The sequence below is a fragment of the Balaenoptera acutorostrata genome, chromosome 17 (genome assembly GCF_949987535.1).
Source record: "Balaenoptera acutorostrata chromosome 17, mBalAcu1.1, whole genome shotgun sequence".
Classification (NCBI taxonomy): domain Eukaryota; kingdom Metazoa; phylum Chordata; class Mammalia; order Artiodactyla; family Balaenopteridae; genus Balaenoptera; species Balaenoptera acutorostrata.
In genome coordinates, this window is record NC_080080.1 from 45849353 (window position 1) to 45866555 (window position 17203).

The window sequence follows — 17203 nt, forward strand, 5'->3', positions numbered from 1 at the left end:
CAAAAAAAGTTTTAAGTTTAAATCAAGAAGAGAAAAAAAGAGATAAGGAAAGAAATTAAAGTCTCAATATACTAGATCTGACTACATGGTAATAAAAGAACCAATGCATTTTTAATACAGCTAACTCACTATCTGATGATGACGGCATTTTTCTTAATAATCTAAAAATTCTTTTGATTCAACACATATGAACAAATAATTATAACAGTTTCATTGTCTTACTGCAGATCTCCATTTAATGTACACTCTTATACAAAATTCCTGGTGAAAATTCAGTTTCAAATATTTAAAAGCCATGTGAATAAAAACTAAACTTCTGTGAAACAACTGCATTTTCCAAATAGCACACCAAGTTTCAGGTCATAAAATAGCAACAGTCTTAAATAAAGCCCTATTTAAAAAAAAAAAAAAATAGCTGTGAGGCAGTAAAATAAGCCATTTAAAGACACTTCTACAGAGCACATTTTCAAATCTTTGGGTTAATACTACACTTCAGGGCAATAGGTATATGGAATTTCCTTTTGCTTTTCTCTCTGTTTTTATGTATGTTTGAAAATTTTTATAATAAAAATAAGTTTTTAGAACATGTACCTCACAAGGTTAATTTTTCCTATTAATGCTAGTAGACAGTGGATGCTCACTATAATTATACATATTACTAGTATTTCACTATTGGTATATATTGTACATACAACATATAATCATAAGAGCTTCCATTCCTTGAATGCCAACTGTGAACAAAATGCTTTAAATCATTATGTAACTTAACAACCTTCCTAAAGTTAATGGTATTAATATACCCATTTGACAAATAAAACAGCAACTCAGAGAAGTTAAGCCACTTGTTAAAGATGTCAAAGTTAGTAAATAGAAAGTTAGAACTTTAAACTCATGTGTATATGACCCCAAAGTCCATGTTCTTCATTTCTATACTATATTGCTTCCTAAAAAGGATGGTCTAATTGTTTTTAAAGTTCACTACCATTATTTTGAAACTTACTCTCTTTCACTGATGATAATCATGGCATAACCTAGAGTCAGTCATTTATCCTCTTTGTTCATCATTTCCTCATTAGTTGCCCCATCCAATAAAATGTGGACATTTTATTAACTTGAACCAGTTGGACCAAAGCTCAGATGAATTCACAGAATATCTTACTTCAGAGTTTTCAGAAAATTCTGAAAGAGATGTTACAAAGGTGATACTAACTCAGATTCTGCCAAAATTGCTCTAAATTAATGGAATCTAAGTAATGGTGTTTTATCAAAATTGTAAGTACAGAATCACTGTAGAAGAAACTGTGAATTCACGATACTACTAAGGCAAATACTGAATGTAGTTTACGAATATTATTTTTATTTATTTGTTTAACATTTATTCAATTGGAATTTAAGACACTGCAGGTATAAAGGTTAAAAAGAGTACTCCTTTCCTCTGTAAGATTACAGTCTAATGGGAAGACAGACTTGAAAAGAATTACTCTACTTTGTGGTATGTACAAACTATAACGGTACCAGAGAAGAAGTAGCATCAGAAGTCTGCTTTGGCAATCAGAGAAGGCATCATAAAGCAGAAAAAGAGGTAAACTAAGACATGAATAATATGTTGTAGCAGGATGAATAAAATCTTGCAGCATTTATCAGGTCAGCATTAACAACATCCACTGCTTATTAAACATTCAAAACTGTATTTTTGGAAAACAGTTTGGCAATTCCTTAAAAAAATTAAAACATGGAATTACCATATGACTCAGCAATTCCACTGCTGGGTATATACCCAAAAGAAGTGAAAGCAGGGACTTGAACAGATATTTGTACCCCCATGTTCACAGCAGCATTATTCTCAATAGTCAAAAGGAGGAAGCAACCCAATTGTCCATGGGCAGATGAATGAATATACAAAATGTGGCATATACATACAATAGAATATTATTCAGCCATAAAAAAGAGGGAAATCTGACACAGGCTATAACATAAACAGACTTTGAAGGCATTATACTAAGTGAAATATGCCAGTCACAAAAGGACAAATATTGTATGATCCTATTCATATGAGATTCCTAGAGTGCTCAAATTCTTAGAGACAAGAAGTAGAATGGTGGTTGCCAGGTGTTAGAGGGAGGGAGGAATGGGAAGTTGTAGTGTTTAATGGGTGCAGTTTCAGTTGAAAAGATAGAAAACTTCTGGAGATAGGTGGTGATGACGGTTGTGCAACAACATGAATATACGTAGTGCCACAGATCTGTACACTTAAAAATGGTTAAAATGGGGCTTCCCTGGTGGCGCAGTGGTTGAGAATCTGCCTGCCAATGCAGGGGACACGGGTTCGAGCCCTGGTCTGGGAGGATCCCACATGCCGCGGAGCGGCTAGGCCCGTGTGCCACAACTGCTGAGCTTGCGCATCTGGAGCCTGTGCTCCGCAACAAGAGAGGCCGTGAGAGTGAGAGGCCCGCACACCGCGATGAAGAGTGGCCCCTGCTCGCAGCAAATAGAGAAAGCCCTCGCACAGAAGCGAAGACCCAACACAGCCAAAAATAAATAAATAAATTTATTTAAAAAAATGGTTAAAATGGTAAACTTTATGTTATGTATAATTTACCACAAAAAACTCTACATTTTTTCTAAAACACAGAAATTACACTCATTTTTCCTATTTGAGTCATCTTCAGTGTAAAATATTGCTCAGTGGGTAAAAAGGACTGAAATCTCAATTTTGTGTTGATCAATCAGAAAAAGTAATTAATGGATCAACAACTATTTATTGAACACCTTGTGGATTGATGGGCTTCTAATTATTACCTTGCAGTGGAAACATGCTCACCCCAACATGAAAAACTGCCATTTCTTTCCCAGAAGTTAGAAGTTGCTAAGACCAACTGCTTCTCAGTTATTTGAAATAAAGCAAAGTCAAAATTCATCTCCAAATGAAAAAAAGTTCATTTTTCATTGTTTATGGCTTAAAAACAACTAAGAGAAGTGTCTCTTTTGGATTAATTGCAAGGGATAAAAATTTATGCTCTGGAACATAATATTTTCAAAAAGTCTGAGGTGACCAAAAACAGTATATGATTAAAAGAAACCACTTAACCATAGCTAATATATTAAAATATTTATGCTAACAATCAGAGTTCACTCCGTTCAAACAAGTTCAGCAGGCACAGAACACAAAGGAAGTAATGGGAAAGAACAGGTCTTGAAATTCTAGAACAAAGCAAATCTTTGAGTTATCTGTATAATTCAAGGTTCCAATTACTATAGGTTTTACTGGCTGCCTATTTTTTCTATTCCCAATAGCATAAACAAAATTATTTTTCAATTGTATTTCAAGTTGACTCTACTTACTCCTGGTGGAAACATCTGAATAACATTTCCAGCTATGTCTAGGATTCTTAGGTTGAAAAGATCACAAAGTCCCTGTGTCAGGAAACAAAAGAGAGAGAGAGCTTTTTAAAAGTCTAATATGTAGAATCACAAACATTTCTTGTATGTTTAAACTTGATGAGGTTGACCACCTTTCCTAATTACCTGGTCAATTCTTCAGTATATCTCCCCAGGGAGATCACTATGTCTGGATCACCAGATTCTTTCAATCCTCCATTTCCTCTGACCACTCCAGGGCAACATAACATGGTGACCAAGAACTAGACTATTTGTAGTAAATATCTGTAGGTTCAAATTCACCTCCGACACTTACTATATATCTATAGGCAAATTTCTTAATCTTTGCACTTTAGTTTCTCCATTTGTAACATGGAAATGTTAATGGAACCCACTGTCTTCAATATGGATGCTGAATACATTAAATAAATTACGAATCAAAAGTGCTTACTAAAGGGCTTAATATATAGTGAGCACTTAGTAGACATTTCTATCATTAAAACAGAAAGAACCTTTGGGAGACAGAACACAGACGTAATCTTAGAAAACTATTTTTATCAACAATTCCACTGGCATTTATTTCACATCTACCTTTTGTGTGGCATTGTGCTAACACAGCCCTTTCCTTATAAGGGAAATCTGTTAGTCTAGCCACATGCCCAATGTGACTGGATGAGCATATACCTTCATATGCACGTGTGTGGACATACACATAATTTATAATGTACCAGAAAATGATTCATAATATGTTCAGTAACAAAACAAATGAGTATTTTCTGTAATGTCTTATCATTTATAATTCAGACCAAAAAGAACAATGATAGACTGAATCATATTAAATGTACAAGGACATAAATGATTACAGGCATTCTTTACATGATAATTCAGGACAGGACTTACTAGCATTCAAATTTTTTAAAGTCTAAACGCCTTGGGTTTATAAAATTGTGGTAAGACTATTGATTTGAAATACGGACTTTTAAATTAGACAGACATGGATCTGAGCTCTTTTCCTGACCTTTGCAAACTATGTTCAAGTCACAAAACCTCTCTGATCTTTATTCTAAAATGGGTATAATAAGAGATACATTATAAACTTGTTATGAACACTAAGTAATATAATGCTTCATGATGATCCTATTGCTGCTGTTATTGCTTTTCCCTCAAATAAGGCAGACATGTTTTTAATAGGTTTAATCTGTAATTCCAAGACATTTTCTTACTTGCTTATACTAAGTCGAAATTTTAAGGAATATAATAATAAAATTTTTGAAATATACTTATTTATAGCCTATACCTTGGTATATTTTTACATATCACATTACAGGGTGCACAGAATTTTTAAAGGGAATATATTCTTTTTAAAAAAATTTATTCATTTATTATTTATTTGGCTGCATCGGGTCTTAGTTGCAGCGTGGGCTCTTCATTGCAGCACACGGGCTTCTCTCTAGTTGTGGCACACAGTCTCCAGAGCACGTTGGCTCAGTAGTTGCAGCAGGTGGGCTCTCTAGTTGTGACGCGTGGGCTCAGTAGCTGCAGTGCACAGCCTTAGTTGCCCCACGATGTGTGGGATCTTAGTTCCCCGACCAAGGATCAAACCTGCATCCCCTGCATTGTAAGGCAGATTCTTAACCACTGGACCACCAGGGAAGTCCCAAGGGAATATCTTCTTGAGAGAAAAGTGAAACAGTAGGAATTAATCTGCTTTTTTTATTCCTCAAGTTACTGTATGACATGCATTTCCTCCTACCAAATTAATTCTAATTTGTATAAGTAAGGAAGGTAAACCTGTTGACAGGTTCTTAACAGGAAATGGTACTTTTAAACTGGGAAATTTGAGGAGAGTTTAATAAAGCCACTATTTATAAAAGTTTGACAGGGTTCAGGGAAATCAATGAGGTTCCCTAAACCAAGAAAGGTAGTTCCATAAAACCACAAGGTTCTCAAAAGCTAGCAACAGCAGGGAGTTCTTTAATACCACAGGCCTAAAGAGTCAAGGGAATGTAATAATGTCCATTGAGGATCACCTGACATTTGCTATGACCCTCCAGAAAAGCATGCAGGCAACTCACAGCACCCTATTAGAGAGAACACCAGGGGAAAACTATATGGTACTCAATATCCCCCTGCCCTTCACCTCCTGCTATTGCCCCTCATTGGCCATATCCTAGAGGAAGTCTGAGGACAAAGGAGCTCATTGATGCCCATACGGGTCAGTCTCCCAGGCACAGAACAGGTTGGAAAAGGATGGAGAGTGGATGTAAAGGAAAAATGGAAGATATCTAGTACTTACTAAAAAACCAAAAAGTACTAATATTTTGTGCTGTATATAGAGTTGCCAGATAAAATACAGGACACTCACTTAAATTTAAATTTCAGGCAAAAAAAAAATAAGATTTTTAAAAGGTATAAGTATGTGCCATGCAATATTTGGAACATACTTATACTAAAAAAAATTCTTCATCGGTAATCTGAAATTCAGATTTAAGCATTCTGTATTTTTATTTACTAAATCTGTCATCCCTAGCTTTGTGAAAAAATCCAAGTTATAACCTTCCTTTGTCATAGGGATTTGGGAACTGATTATACCTAATCAGAGGGAAAGCAAATGACCTCTTGTACTCAGATGCCCAAATCTATTCTACAACTGCTCCTTATCATGGTGTAATGAGTTCTTCACCAACAAAAGAAAATTTGGTTCCATCTTTTGCTTACCTCTGGCAAAGATTCTATGTTGTTCCTGACCAGAAGAAGCTTCTGGAGCTTCTTCAAGAAATTCATCTCTTTGGGTATGCAAATGAGCTGATTGTAGTTAAGTTGAAGTTCAGAAAGATTCTCAAGGAAACAAAGTTCTCTAGGAATGCTGGCTAGCCGGTTATGATTTATACTCAGATATGTAAGGCTTTTTAATCTAAAAAATAAAGTGTATGAATGAAATTCACAAGAATAAGAAAGTCCATTGTACAGACCTCACTTATCAGAGCCACGTATCAATTCACATTTTTTGTAGCTCACCTGAGCTTTTCTTCAGTCAAGTGTTCACAACTACTATGAATCATTTGAGCATAAAAAAAACTGTTGTAATTTAACTTTTAAAGATATTTTATAATCAGATGGCTTATGTTAAAAGTTAAAATTTTATCTAATCAAAACTTAGATTTAAGAAAAAGAAAATTCTGTCTTCATTCTTTGTACATATACACTAGCTATACTGAAGAGGAAGCCAGAGGACAAAGGAGGACATATACACACACATGGATATAGATAGGTATAGATTTAGATATAGATTATACATCCTGTACCACTTAGTTGCTGCAGAAGATGCAAAGACAGATCGGCCACAAATTCTGCCCTTATGTATATCATTGTCTAGAAGGAGATATTAGATAGAGTCATAAATTGAGGATAGAAAATGCCAACAAACAAGGAGAAAAGGGTTAAGATTTGAGCCTGTAATTGCAGATATAGTACCTGAGGTCCCTCACAAGCATTTTGGAAGAACCAACATTTTGAACTTGGCCTTGAATAATAGAACCTGTAAAATTAGGGCAACAGGAAGGCATAGCAAACTGAGAAAATATTAGTATTTTGAATAAAGAAGCAGGAACAAATTAGCACTACTGAGCACCAACTATGTACTTGTGCATTAAATTTAATCTACAGCACAACCCTAAGGCTGGAGTTATTACCCTTAATCCAGAAATGAGGAAAATAAAGGACCAGAGGCAGTGAATAACTTACCCAACTTAAACATCAGAAAACCATGTCAAGATTCAAATGCAGATGTGTCTTCTTGCAAAGCTAAGAATGAAGATTTATAATGCTCTCAAGCTGTTGAAGTTAAATTAGTAACATAATGAGGTGACATTTCTAGACAGTTTAAAATGGGGGACTGTTGCTTATGACAATAGTCAGTGCTAGTGAAAGAGATTTGGGGGAAGATTCTATGAACTTGATGGGGGAAGATTCTATGAACTTGATTGTGGAAGCCATGTGAATACATGAGACTGACAGAAAGAATAACAACAACAAAAGATCAGAAGGAGATAGAGAGGAAGCAGATGGAAAGATTCTTGAGAAATATGAACATCTGACAAACAAACAAACAAACAAAAACCAAAGGCACCCAGAGAAGGCATGAGCAGAAAAATAGATGAACCTGGTTAACAAGGAATTTCTAAAGGTATGAGAGGAGAGTATTTCGAAATTAAAAATATAGTCAAAATGTTAAAATGTTAAAGAGAGGTACTGCAAAAAAACAAACAAACAAACAAACAAACGAACCTACTAGAACTAAAAGCAGGGTCACAGACTACAAAGTCACTATTAAAAAATCTATTTTATGTCTATATTGTAGCCACAAACAACTGAAAATAAAAGTTTTCAAAATTCCATTTACAATAACATAAAAAAAAACACTTAAAATAGTTAAGAATACATTTAACGAAAGACAATATTGTACTTTGTTCTCCAAGCAGAGCTAAGCTTACTAAATTGTGAAATCATAACGTGTTATAGCTGCAAGAATTTCAAAGTTCATCTCCTCACAATTCTTCCTTTAGAGATGAGAAAACCAAGGTCCAAGACAGTTAAATTACTTGGCCAAGGTCATAAGGCTAGTTGCACAAAGTTATGACCTGAACCTAGTTCACCAGATCTTCCAAGGTGTCCGTTTTTCATTACATGACCAACACATAAATCAGTTGATAAGCTGAATGAGTGAAAAAGCAAGCAGACAACTATTGGCATTTTCATTACCATAAGTATTCCTCTTCTTCATAAATTAGATAGCTTCAAATTTTTTTCTAGTTGCTCTGATTTAAAACATTACTTTTTCTGTAAAAATCTATCTGGGGAAAAATACATTAGCTAGAGGTATAAACAAGTAAATTGGAAAAGACTTTAGGTGTTGCAGAAAGCCCTTTGTTGAGAACTATTCATAGTTTTGTATCCTTTAAAAATCTGGATGTTCTTATGTTGTAATACATCTGTTTCTGTTTGACAGGCAATAAAGAGAGTCTCCAAAGTAAACCTGAGTAGGGTTCTGTCTCCATCTGTAAGAAGAAAAGCCCAAGAGGGTGTTTTGCCTGCAGAAGGACAAGGCCTTCAGCTGGCTCCAGAAAGTCACTGTAACAGCAGCCCATCTATGCAAATGTGCAGGATAAGGAAAAATAGCATTTTGTTTTTGTTTTTGTTAATGATAATAAAATGTGTTTTGTTTTTTTTTTATGAAAACGACATATTGGTTTTAAAGTCATTGCTTTCATATTACCTTTTCCATCAAGCTGAAAATGTTTTACAGTAAAGTTTAATGTCCCCAATTCTGTAACAGAGCAAGCTCCAAGAACCCCCCCAGTTAGGAAATCAATAACACAATCAACTTTAGAACTTTGTTTCAAACCCTCACTTTTATACTTAGACTACCAAGTCATGCTGTTTCTCATTTCTCTGAAGTGTTTAAAGAATCATCTGCTTAAAATCAGTGTCTTGCCTCAGTCCTTCAGGTGCCTCTTTGCTATGTATAAATCCCACAAGGACTTGAGGCTAGGCATACCGTGTTCAAATGACCAGGATGGGGAGAAATGGCAGTTGGGGGCATGGGGTGTGGGGGCTGGTAGTGGTAACCAGCTCTCACTAGAAACAAAATTACCTGCTGATTTCTTGAGGAATCCATGTAAGCTGATTGTTGTTCAGATTAAGCAGGATCAAATTTTGTAAGCCATCTGTTAGAAAATAATTTTAGTCACTTTAGATATCTGTTAGAAAATAATTTTTAGTCACTTTTCTGTACACCTTTGTTTTCCTTCTGGTTTCTTGCCTTGGCCAAGGCTCTTTGGGTTGCTGGTAACTGATACCCTCTCAGATTAACTTAATCAAAAAGGCAGAATTTAAAAAATAAATAAATAAATAAATAAATAAAATTTTTTTTAAAAAAGGCAGAATTTATCCCAGTTAGAAAGCTAAGTCTTAGCACCTGAGGATAGAGGATACAGCCAAACTCACCACAAACTGGACCTGGAAACTATTATAAAAGGCACCGGAACCCAGGGTTTTAGTTTTGTTTTTGAAACTCAGAACCGTAGTCCCATAAATGTTTGCGAAATGCATGAATGACGTCCAAAGGGTCTTCCTGACGAGCCGAACTCATCTACCAACCAGGAAAACCACATGGGAAACCAGCCCAACGCACCACGGCCCACAACTCCCTGGCGAAGAGGGTGAAGTTGACGTAGAGTGTGTTCAACTCTATTCCAGAGCCATAGTCTCCTTGAAGTTGAAGGAGTAGATGGGCGCTGGTGCGTGAAACAGCTACTTGCTGATCTTCTTCACCGGAGACTGGAAGGAGCTGGGGAATTCTCTGCTGTATTTCGTGGGGAACAGGTCCTCTTGGGTCACCAGCTTCTGCAGGGAGCTCAAGACAAAGTCGACGTACTAGGGGACTATGCACTTGCCGTTCTTCCTGCCTTTTGTGCCGCTAGCACTGTGTGTGGCCCATGACCGTCGTCTGGCACCCCTCTCCTATGCAGAATGCTGGGCTTCCCCATCCTGCACGAGGACGTCGTGGAGACCGTCGCGGTGCTGCTCGCCTGCCCCTGGTTGAGGTCGATCTCTCAGGCAACACCACCAGCACCTTGAACTCGAAGTCGGACTTCGATTCCGGACTTGGTGTACTCCGCTTCCAGGTACATCTTCTTCTCCCCAACAGGCTTCTCATGGTTGGGCTTGGCTTTTAGACCTCCCCATGAGCCAGTCCATGGCTGCGTGGGCCCGCCGCACCCTATGTCCAACATGCTGGACCTTGTGGCTGCAGCAGGAAGTCATATTAATATAAACATATGTATATAAATACACATAAGAGATACATAAAATATAATTTTAGGTATATATGTACACACACACACACACACACACACACACACACACACACACAGTAGTCCTTTGAACAACATGGGGGCATTAGGGGCGCCAATCCTCCACACAGTGGAAAATCCACGTATAACTTATAATTGGTCCTCCGATCTGCTCTTTCTCTGCATCCCGGGATTTAAACAACCCAGGGATCTGCAGTACTGCAGTATTTACCATTGAAAATAAATCCTGGTATAAGTGGACCTGCAGTTCAAACCTGTGTTGTTCAAGGGTCAACTGTATGTGTTGGCTGTGTATATATATAGTCCTTTGGCTGCTCTTGGTAGTCACAGAAATGCTCATGCTTGAGTCTCCTGGGTTTCTGATGCTTCTGAATCACTGAGCCAGGTTGTGATGTCCAAGGAGACCCATACCAGCTCCAGGCTAATAGTCTGTCTGCCCCCAGGAGCTTCTCAAAGTCTGGTAGATAATACTCTCTGGGAATCTCTGCAGAACATAGAGTTCCATTTCTCATTACAGATTCTCTCAACTTCATATTCATTCTCTTTCTCTCTCTCACTTCCCCTCTCCTTCACTCCTCATTCTTTCTCTTTTGAACATATTTTCTTTACTTTTCCATGTATCCATATAGCTGTCCCACAACTCCTGCATTTGAATGATCATGGAGTAGACAGAATTCTCAAATTGAAATGGCTACAGCAGGGGTCCCCAGTGCTTGGGCCATGGACTGCTACTGGTCCATGGCCTGTTAGGAACGGGGCCACACAGCAGGAGGTGAGCAGTGGGCGAGCAAGTGAGCAAAGCTTCAACTGTATTTACAGCTGCTCCCCATTGCTCACATTACTGCCTGAGCTCTGCCTCCTGTCAGATCAGCAGCAGCATTAGATTCTCATAGGAGCGCGAACCCTACTGTGAACTGCGCATGCAAGGGATCTAGGTTGCACACTCCTTATGAGAATCTAATGCCTGATGATCTGAGGTGGAGCTGAGGCAGCGATGCTAGCACTGGGGAGTGGCTACACATACAGATTATCATTAGCAGAGAGATTTGACTGCACAGAGATGATAATAAATCAACTGCTTGCAGACTCATATCAAAACCCTATCAGTGAGTGGCAAGTAAAAACAAGCTAAGGGCTCCCACTGATTCTGCATTAAGGTGAGTTGTATAATTATTTCATTATATATTACAATGTAATAATAATAGAAATAAAGTGCACAATAAATGTAATGTGCTTGAATCATCGCAAAACCTTCCCCCCTCCTGGTCTGTGGAAAAATTGTCCTCATGAACCCGGTCCCTGCTGCCAAAAAGGTTGAGGACCACTGGCCTACAGGAACCAAGAAGATAACTCAAAACACAGCAGGGGGCCTAGCAGGAGTTCACCTATCAGGCATGCGCTGAACTGGTAAGCACATGCATTTTCCAACACAGCAGCTGCATTTCAGCCAGCTCCCAGAAATTGCTGTCACATGGGAATGTGAGTCCAGTGTTGCCTAATCTTTCTTTTTAAAAACAGACAGACAGAAAAGAGCCAGAGATTCAGACTTTTATATGAACTCTCTTAATTTGGAAATCTGGGGACCCTAATTCAAATATTTAGAGAGGCAGACTAAACAGAACTAACCTATTTGTGAACCAGATTCATCCCACGGGTCACCAGTTTGAAATCTCTCTCTTATTTCATGTGATTAGCTCAGACCAGTAAAACTGATTTAGACTCTATCATAATCCCCAAGAAAGAGAATGTGACTGACCCAGCTTGGGACACATGTCTCACCCTGGTCCAGTCTACTTTGGTGGGGTGGGGGGATGGGTACAGTGCCATGTAATACATGCTGGACAGTGCTCAAATCCCTGACACCAAACTGCTTCTGCCCTTGGATAATCAAGACCTGGCATAGAACATAATTTATGTCACTCACATGGGATTTTCAAAGTTCAACAGCCCCAAATCAAGAAACAGAGAAACTACAGACATGCAGGGGCACTGTACACAGATTACATTATTTTTTAAACCTCAAATTTAAGAGCAACATGAGAAAAAATTTCTTTACAGAAGCCTAAAGTAGCATGAAATAGGTTGCTTAATATCATTTATAATACATCAGGTTTTACCTGTTTGTCCCCTCAGTATAGTTCATAAATATTATTGTGTACTTTTTTGCATGCCCTTAATTTTTTCTTATGTGTAAATTGTTTTCTTCCTAAGTAACTTATGACTGAACCCTGAATCTACAGCTTTGTATGTATAACGTGAATACCATTAATAAGAGTTTATTACAGTTATTATTCTGTGGAAAAATATTTCTGCAAGATACATGAGCTAATATTTTAAAGTACTTTAAAGAGATAGTACCAGAATCTACTTGTGCTCTTTGCTATACGCCTCTAACTGAGGGCCCATGAAATAATACCCTTAATAAATGCTGCTCAATGATAACAATGATGATATATAGCACCCATGCCTCAAAAGTTCACAGAACTTTATAAATTCTATTATATAGTTCTAATTTTACTATCGAGGACACAAAGTAGTAAAATGCCTTACATGAGTTAATGAACCTATAAAAATTATCTGGATCTCTGTCATGTGTTTTGTCCTTAAGCATACTCTAGCTATATTAAATAGGAAAAATGTCATATTAAATGGAGAAATTATTAGTTTAAGGGAAACACGAAGAAAAAAGGGCCATTTATTGAATCTCCTATCTTTTCTTTAAAATTCTCCCCAAGTTGATTTAAGCTTAACATCTTGAGCAAAGATTGTGACTTAGTGTTTTAGACAGTGTAAAAGGTGTAAAGAACAAGGAGAGCTGTGTAGAGCTTTTCTTGATTTGATTTTCAACTAGTTTTCTCTCTGGCCCAGAGAAAGGGTGCCCAGATTTGAGAGTCTAAATGTACACTGATTCTGAAAAGGGGAAAATTTACTAACACTAATGCTTATTTATTTTCTTAGATCTATATGTAAAGAAATATATAATATGGTAGTCGGAAAAAAAGTTGTTCCCCAAATTCCCTAATTTCAAGTGTAAATATCTCCAACCAAAAAGATTAAAACGTAAAATTCCTTCTTCACTTTAGTTTCAAATTGTTCAATATAAGGAAATTAAGTTTGACACTATAATTATGCTCTTCTTTGACTAACCACATACTCCAGATGCAAATCTATGAATCTTATTTCCAAATAAATGGAGCTTCTTCAAGGATGTAAGGTATTTCATCTCTTCTGGAACTTCTTCTAAAAGGTTGTTTCCCAGATTTAGTGCTGTCAACTGCAAACATATAGAGATTTAATGAACTCATACATTATGCACCTTACATGAGAAAAAAGAAATAATTAAGCCCCTTTGCTGAGATACATATAACCTAAAAAAACAACATAATCTTAATTATTTCACATGTACCTAAAATTATCAAAATAAAGGTCATTTGAATTCATGTTCAAACACTTTATGTTAATTTAAGCACAATTTAATTCTCAATTAAAGTACTTAACTTCATTAAAATTGTATTACAAACCATTTCACAGGTATTTAAAAACACAATTAATGATCCATTCATAAGTTACTTGAGCAACTCAGGAGTATCCTAACATTAAAAACTCAGCAAAGGGGCTAATTTCCTGAAATCAGAAATTAGCTGAAGATCTGAGGTCCTTCTGTCATACTAATCCCAAATGAGCTTTTTCACTTAGGCCAATAAGACTTCTATAGTACATGGATGCGGGTGGGGTGGGAGGGTAGCCTTTAACATCACTCTGTGATCACAAAGTTCATAAGAGAAACTATTGACATGATATGGTAGGGTAGGGAAGATCTGCCCTATGTACCTACTAATGTCAGATTGGTCAGACATAGGAAGGACCATACATAAAAGGAGTTAGAAAGATCCTCTAGATCCTCTAATCCAGGGGTCCCCAACACACCCCTATTTTAAGGAGGAAGATTCGAGTCAAATCCCAAAAGAAGGTTAAGTAAAATAAAAGCATACAAGTAACCATTGGACTTAGCAACATGAAAGTTGTTGGTGACCTTGATAACAGGGGTGAAGTGCTGAGGAGGAAACTGAAGTATGCTGTGGAGAAAATGTGAGAAAGTGAAGACAATGACTGAAATACAGTTCTTTAAAAAACTTTTGTTATGAAGAGACACTAGAAAATTAGGAGGGAGCTGGAGGGTTTGTTTGTATTTTGTTTAAAATAAAATATAGTACAGTTTATTTATATGCTGATGAAAATAATCTTGTAGATAGTGAGAAACTAATGATATAAGGACAGGGATAATTGCAGAATCAAAATCCTTTAGTAGACGAGCAAGGATAGGATCCAAGATACAAATGGGTGATAGCCTTGGATAAGAGCAGGGACTTTTCATTCAGGAAGTAAGAACGAAGGTAGAGAAGGTAAGTGCAGATCAGGGCAGTGGATAGATTTGACGACTGAAAGATGAGGGAGTTCCTGACTGACAGTGTCTGTTTTCTTAATGAAATGTGAAACAAAGCCATCTACTTGGAGGAGGAGATGTAAGAGCTTTGAGGGAAGGTAATTTTGAAGAGCAATCTAGAGAAATGTAGTAGGGTGGCCAACAGCCACATATGGTTTTCTGATTCAATTTAGCTCCCAAGATGATGATATAAAATGGGTAACTCAAGAAGACATTTTCTCTGGGTGACACATTAACTACATGCCCCTTTGGCTTGAAAATGCTGCCATGTAAATTTTGAGCTCCACGACCAAGAATATGACACGTAGAAAATAAAGAGGGTTCAACTGAAAACCTTAACGTTTAAAGGATTTCAAAGTTAAAACTAAGATGAAGTGAATGGAACTGGGATTATTCTTGATAGAACAGAATAAATAAAAGAAAATTCATTGATGGCCTTTAAATTCATAGAGGTATCTTAAAGACCAGATGATTACACTCTGTCATCATGGCAAATATGTTAGAGCTTCACCCTAAATTACATAAAAATACAGAAAGGTCCAGAGACACTGTAGCAAGGACTGAGTTACCTTTCAGAAATACCTCAAGACCCAACCTAAATGTTTCATTAATACAATCATATTTATGTCTGTTGTGTGCTTGGTACTATTCTGAATGCTAGAGTGAAAAAGACACACAAGATCCCTCTCTCTTAGTGTTTATTTGTTGGGAAGTGAGAGAGACAACAAAATAAGTAACAAATAATAGCTCTCAGTGTTAAGTGCTATATTTAAAGGAAAGTAAACAGGATAGTTGGATAAAAAGTGACTCAGCGTCAGATTGAGTCATTAGGGAAGACTTCTCTGAGGAGGTGACATTTGAGCTGAGCTATTTAGGATGCCTTGACAAGACTGTTCCAAATGGTGTTTTACTCACAAAGGGTTTCATAAACAGAAGGCATCCAGAAAGAGCACAGCTGTGTGTGGTTAGTAACTCTCCTTGGTTATGGGTAGTTCCTGAGGGAAGTTTTAGTCATATGAGAGACAACCACCTGATAAGCTTAAAACTTACAAGACTTCAGTAATTATCTATAGTGAAGTTCTGTTGGTATTCTCAGAGTGTAACTCTTCTGTCCTTTGGAAACTAGCACATTGTCATAGATTGAAAGACACCATTGCTACTAAATGGTTTCTCACGGACCTATGATCCAGGGAATTATAGCATCTTACAATCAGAAAGAACTTTCATAAGTCACCCAGTGCAACATACAAAATGCAAGTGAGCAACTATATACCTTCTTCATGAGCACACTTAGTAATGGGTGGCTCTTTTATCTTGTTAGGCAGTTTTATTTATGAGTGTGTGTGTGTGTGTGTGTGTGTGTGTGTGTGTGTGTGTGTGTTTCTTTAGGCACTCTGTAACTTCTATCCAATTCTTCCCATAGGAATCATAAAAGATAGTTTTATTCCCCTGCCTCTCTCCCACATAACAGTCTTTACAATATTTGAACATTGCTATCATATTCCCCCTGAATTTGTTCCATTCTTCCTTAACCATTTCCCTCAGGACATAATTTCCAGACCCTTTACCATCCTGGTTACACTCTAATTTTTCTAAGTACTCCTCTCTAGAAACATGGTACCTAGAGTGAGACAGGAAATGTGATCTCATAGCATAGATCTGTTGGGACCATGGAATCTGCCTCAGGCAGATGACTACACTTCTGTTGCAGCCTAACATGGCTGCAACATGCACTCTTTCAGAAATGGGGCACATGGTTGGTGCATAATTAATTTTGTCTGTGGCCAAGAAAAACCTACTGTCAAGGAGATAACTCACATCCTGAACTTGTGCAATTGAACGCTTTTCTTAATTTAAATTTAGGAATTTACAGTTATCCCTGTAAAAATTTCATCTTGTTGGTTTTGGCTCAAAAGACATAAGTGGATGTGATGATGTCACTTTAAATTCAGAATCTAAACTGGACAATGTCAGTGGACAAATGAGATCTGTTTTCCCCCTTCCCACTTTGGCTAATGCACTCATCTTTCTCATAATAATATGGTAGCCAAACTTTGGAATCACCTAGAACTTCTCTCTTGCCACCTAATTTCAATCAGTTACCAAGTCCTATTCTCAAAATGCCTCTTAGATGCATCCTTTTCAAGTCTCATTGCAATTACCCTAACACTAGTCCTCATTACTGCCTGCCTGTAGCATTACCTAATTTAAGAATGTAAAGAATGGGCTATCTTATCATTTAAGCTCCTTTTACCTGTCCTACTGGATTATATATAAAGAGTTGCCTGAATAATCAGTCCATGAGGAATTTCCCTACTTAGTATGTCCTAAATGTTTCTTGGCTCCCTGTAGCCTCTTCCACATCTTTGTATGTTTGTCCCAAATAGTGTCTGTGTATCCCAACTCGTCCTAAATTTGATTTGATTTATTTAATTGCATTGGCCTACTCATACCTCTAAGTTATAACCTGTCTGTAGCCTGCCTTGAAATGGACGTGTGTGTTTCC

General features: G+C 37.1%; 1 protein-coding gene and 1 pseudogene across 2 annotated transcripts in view; both read right to left on the reverse strand.

Annotated features, from left to right (window-relative positions):
* Positions 1 to 17203, reverse strand: part of LRRC69 (leucine rich repeat containing 69) — a 98859-nt gene that overhangs the window by 68000 nt on the left and 13656 nt on the right. The window contains exons 2-5 of one of the 2 annotated variants that reach the window (XM_007177492.1): positions 13401 to 13527; positions 9032 to 9104; positions 6097 to 6292; positions 3343 to 3414 (exon numbers count right to left, since the gene is read on the reverse strand). The exons of the other annotated variant lie outside the window; for it this stretch is intronic. Of the exons in view, the coding sequence (XP_007177554.1) occupies positions 3343 to 3414; positions 6097 to 6292; positions 9032 to 9104; positions 13401 to 13527 (468 nt within the window). The remainder of the gene's footprint in view (positions 1 to 3342; positions 3415 to 6096; positions 6293 to 9031; positions 9105 to 13400; positions 13528 to 17203) is intronic. 2 annotated transcript variants of the gene reach the window in all.
* LOC103008532 (MOB kinase activator 2-like) lies at positions 9530 to 10137 on the reverse strand (annotated as a pseudogene).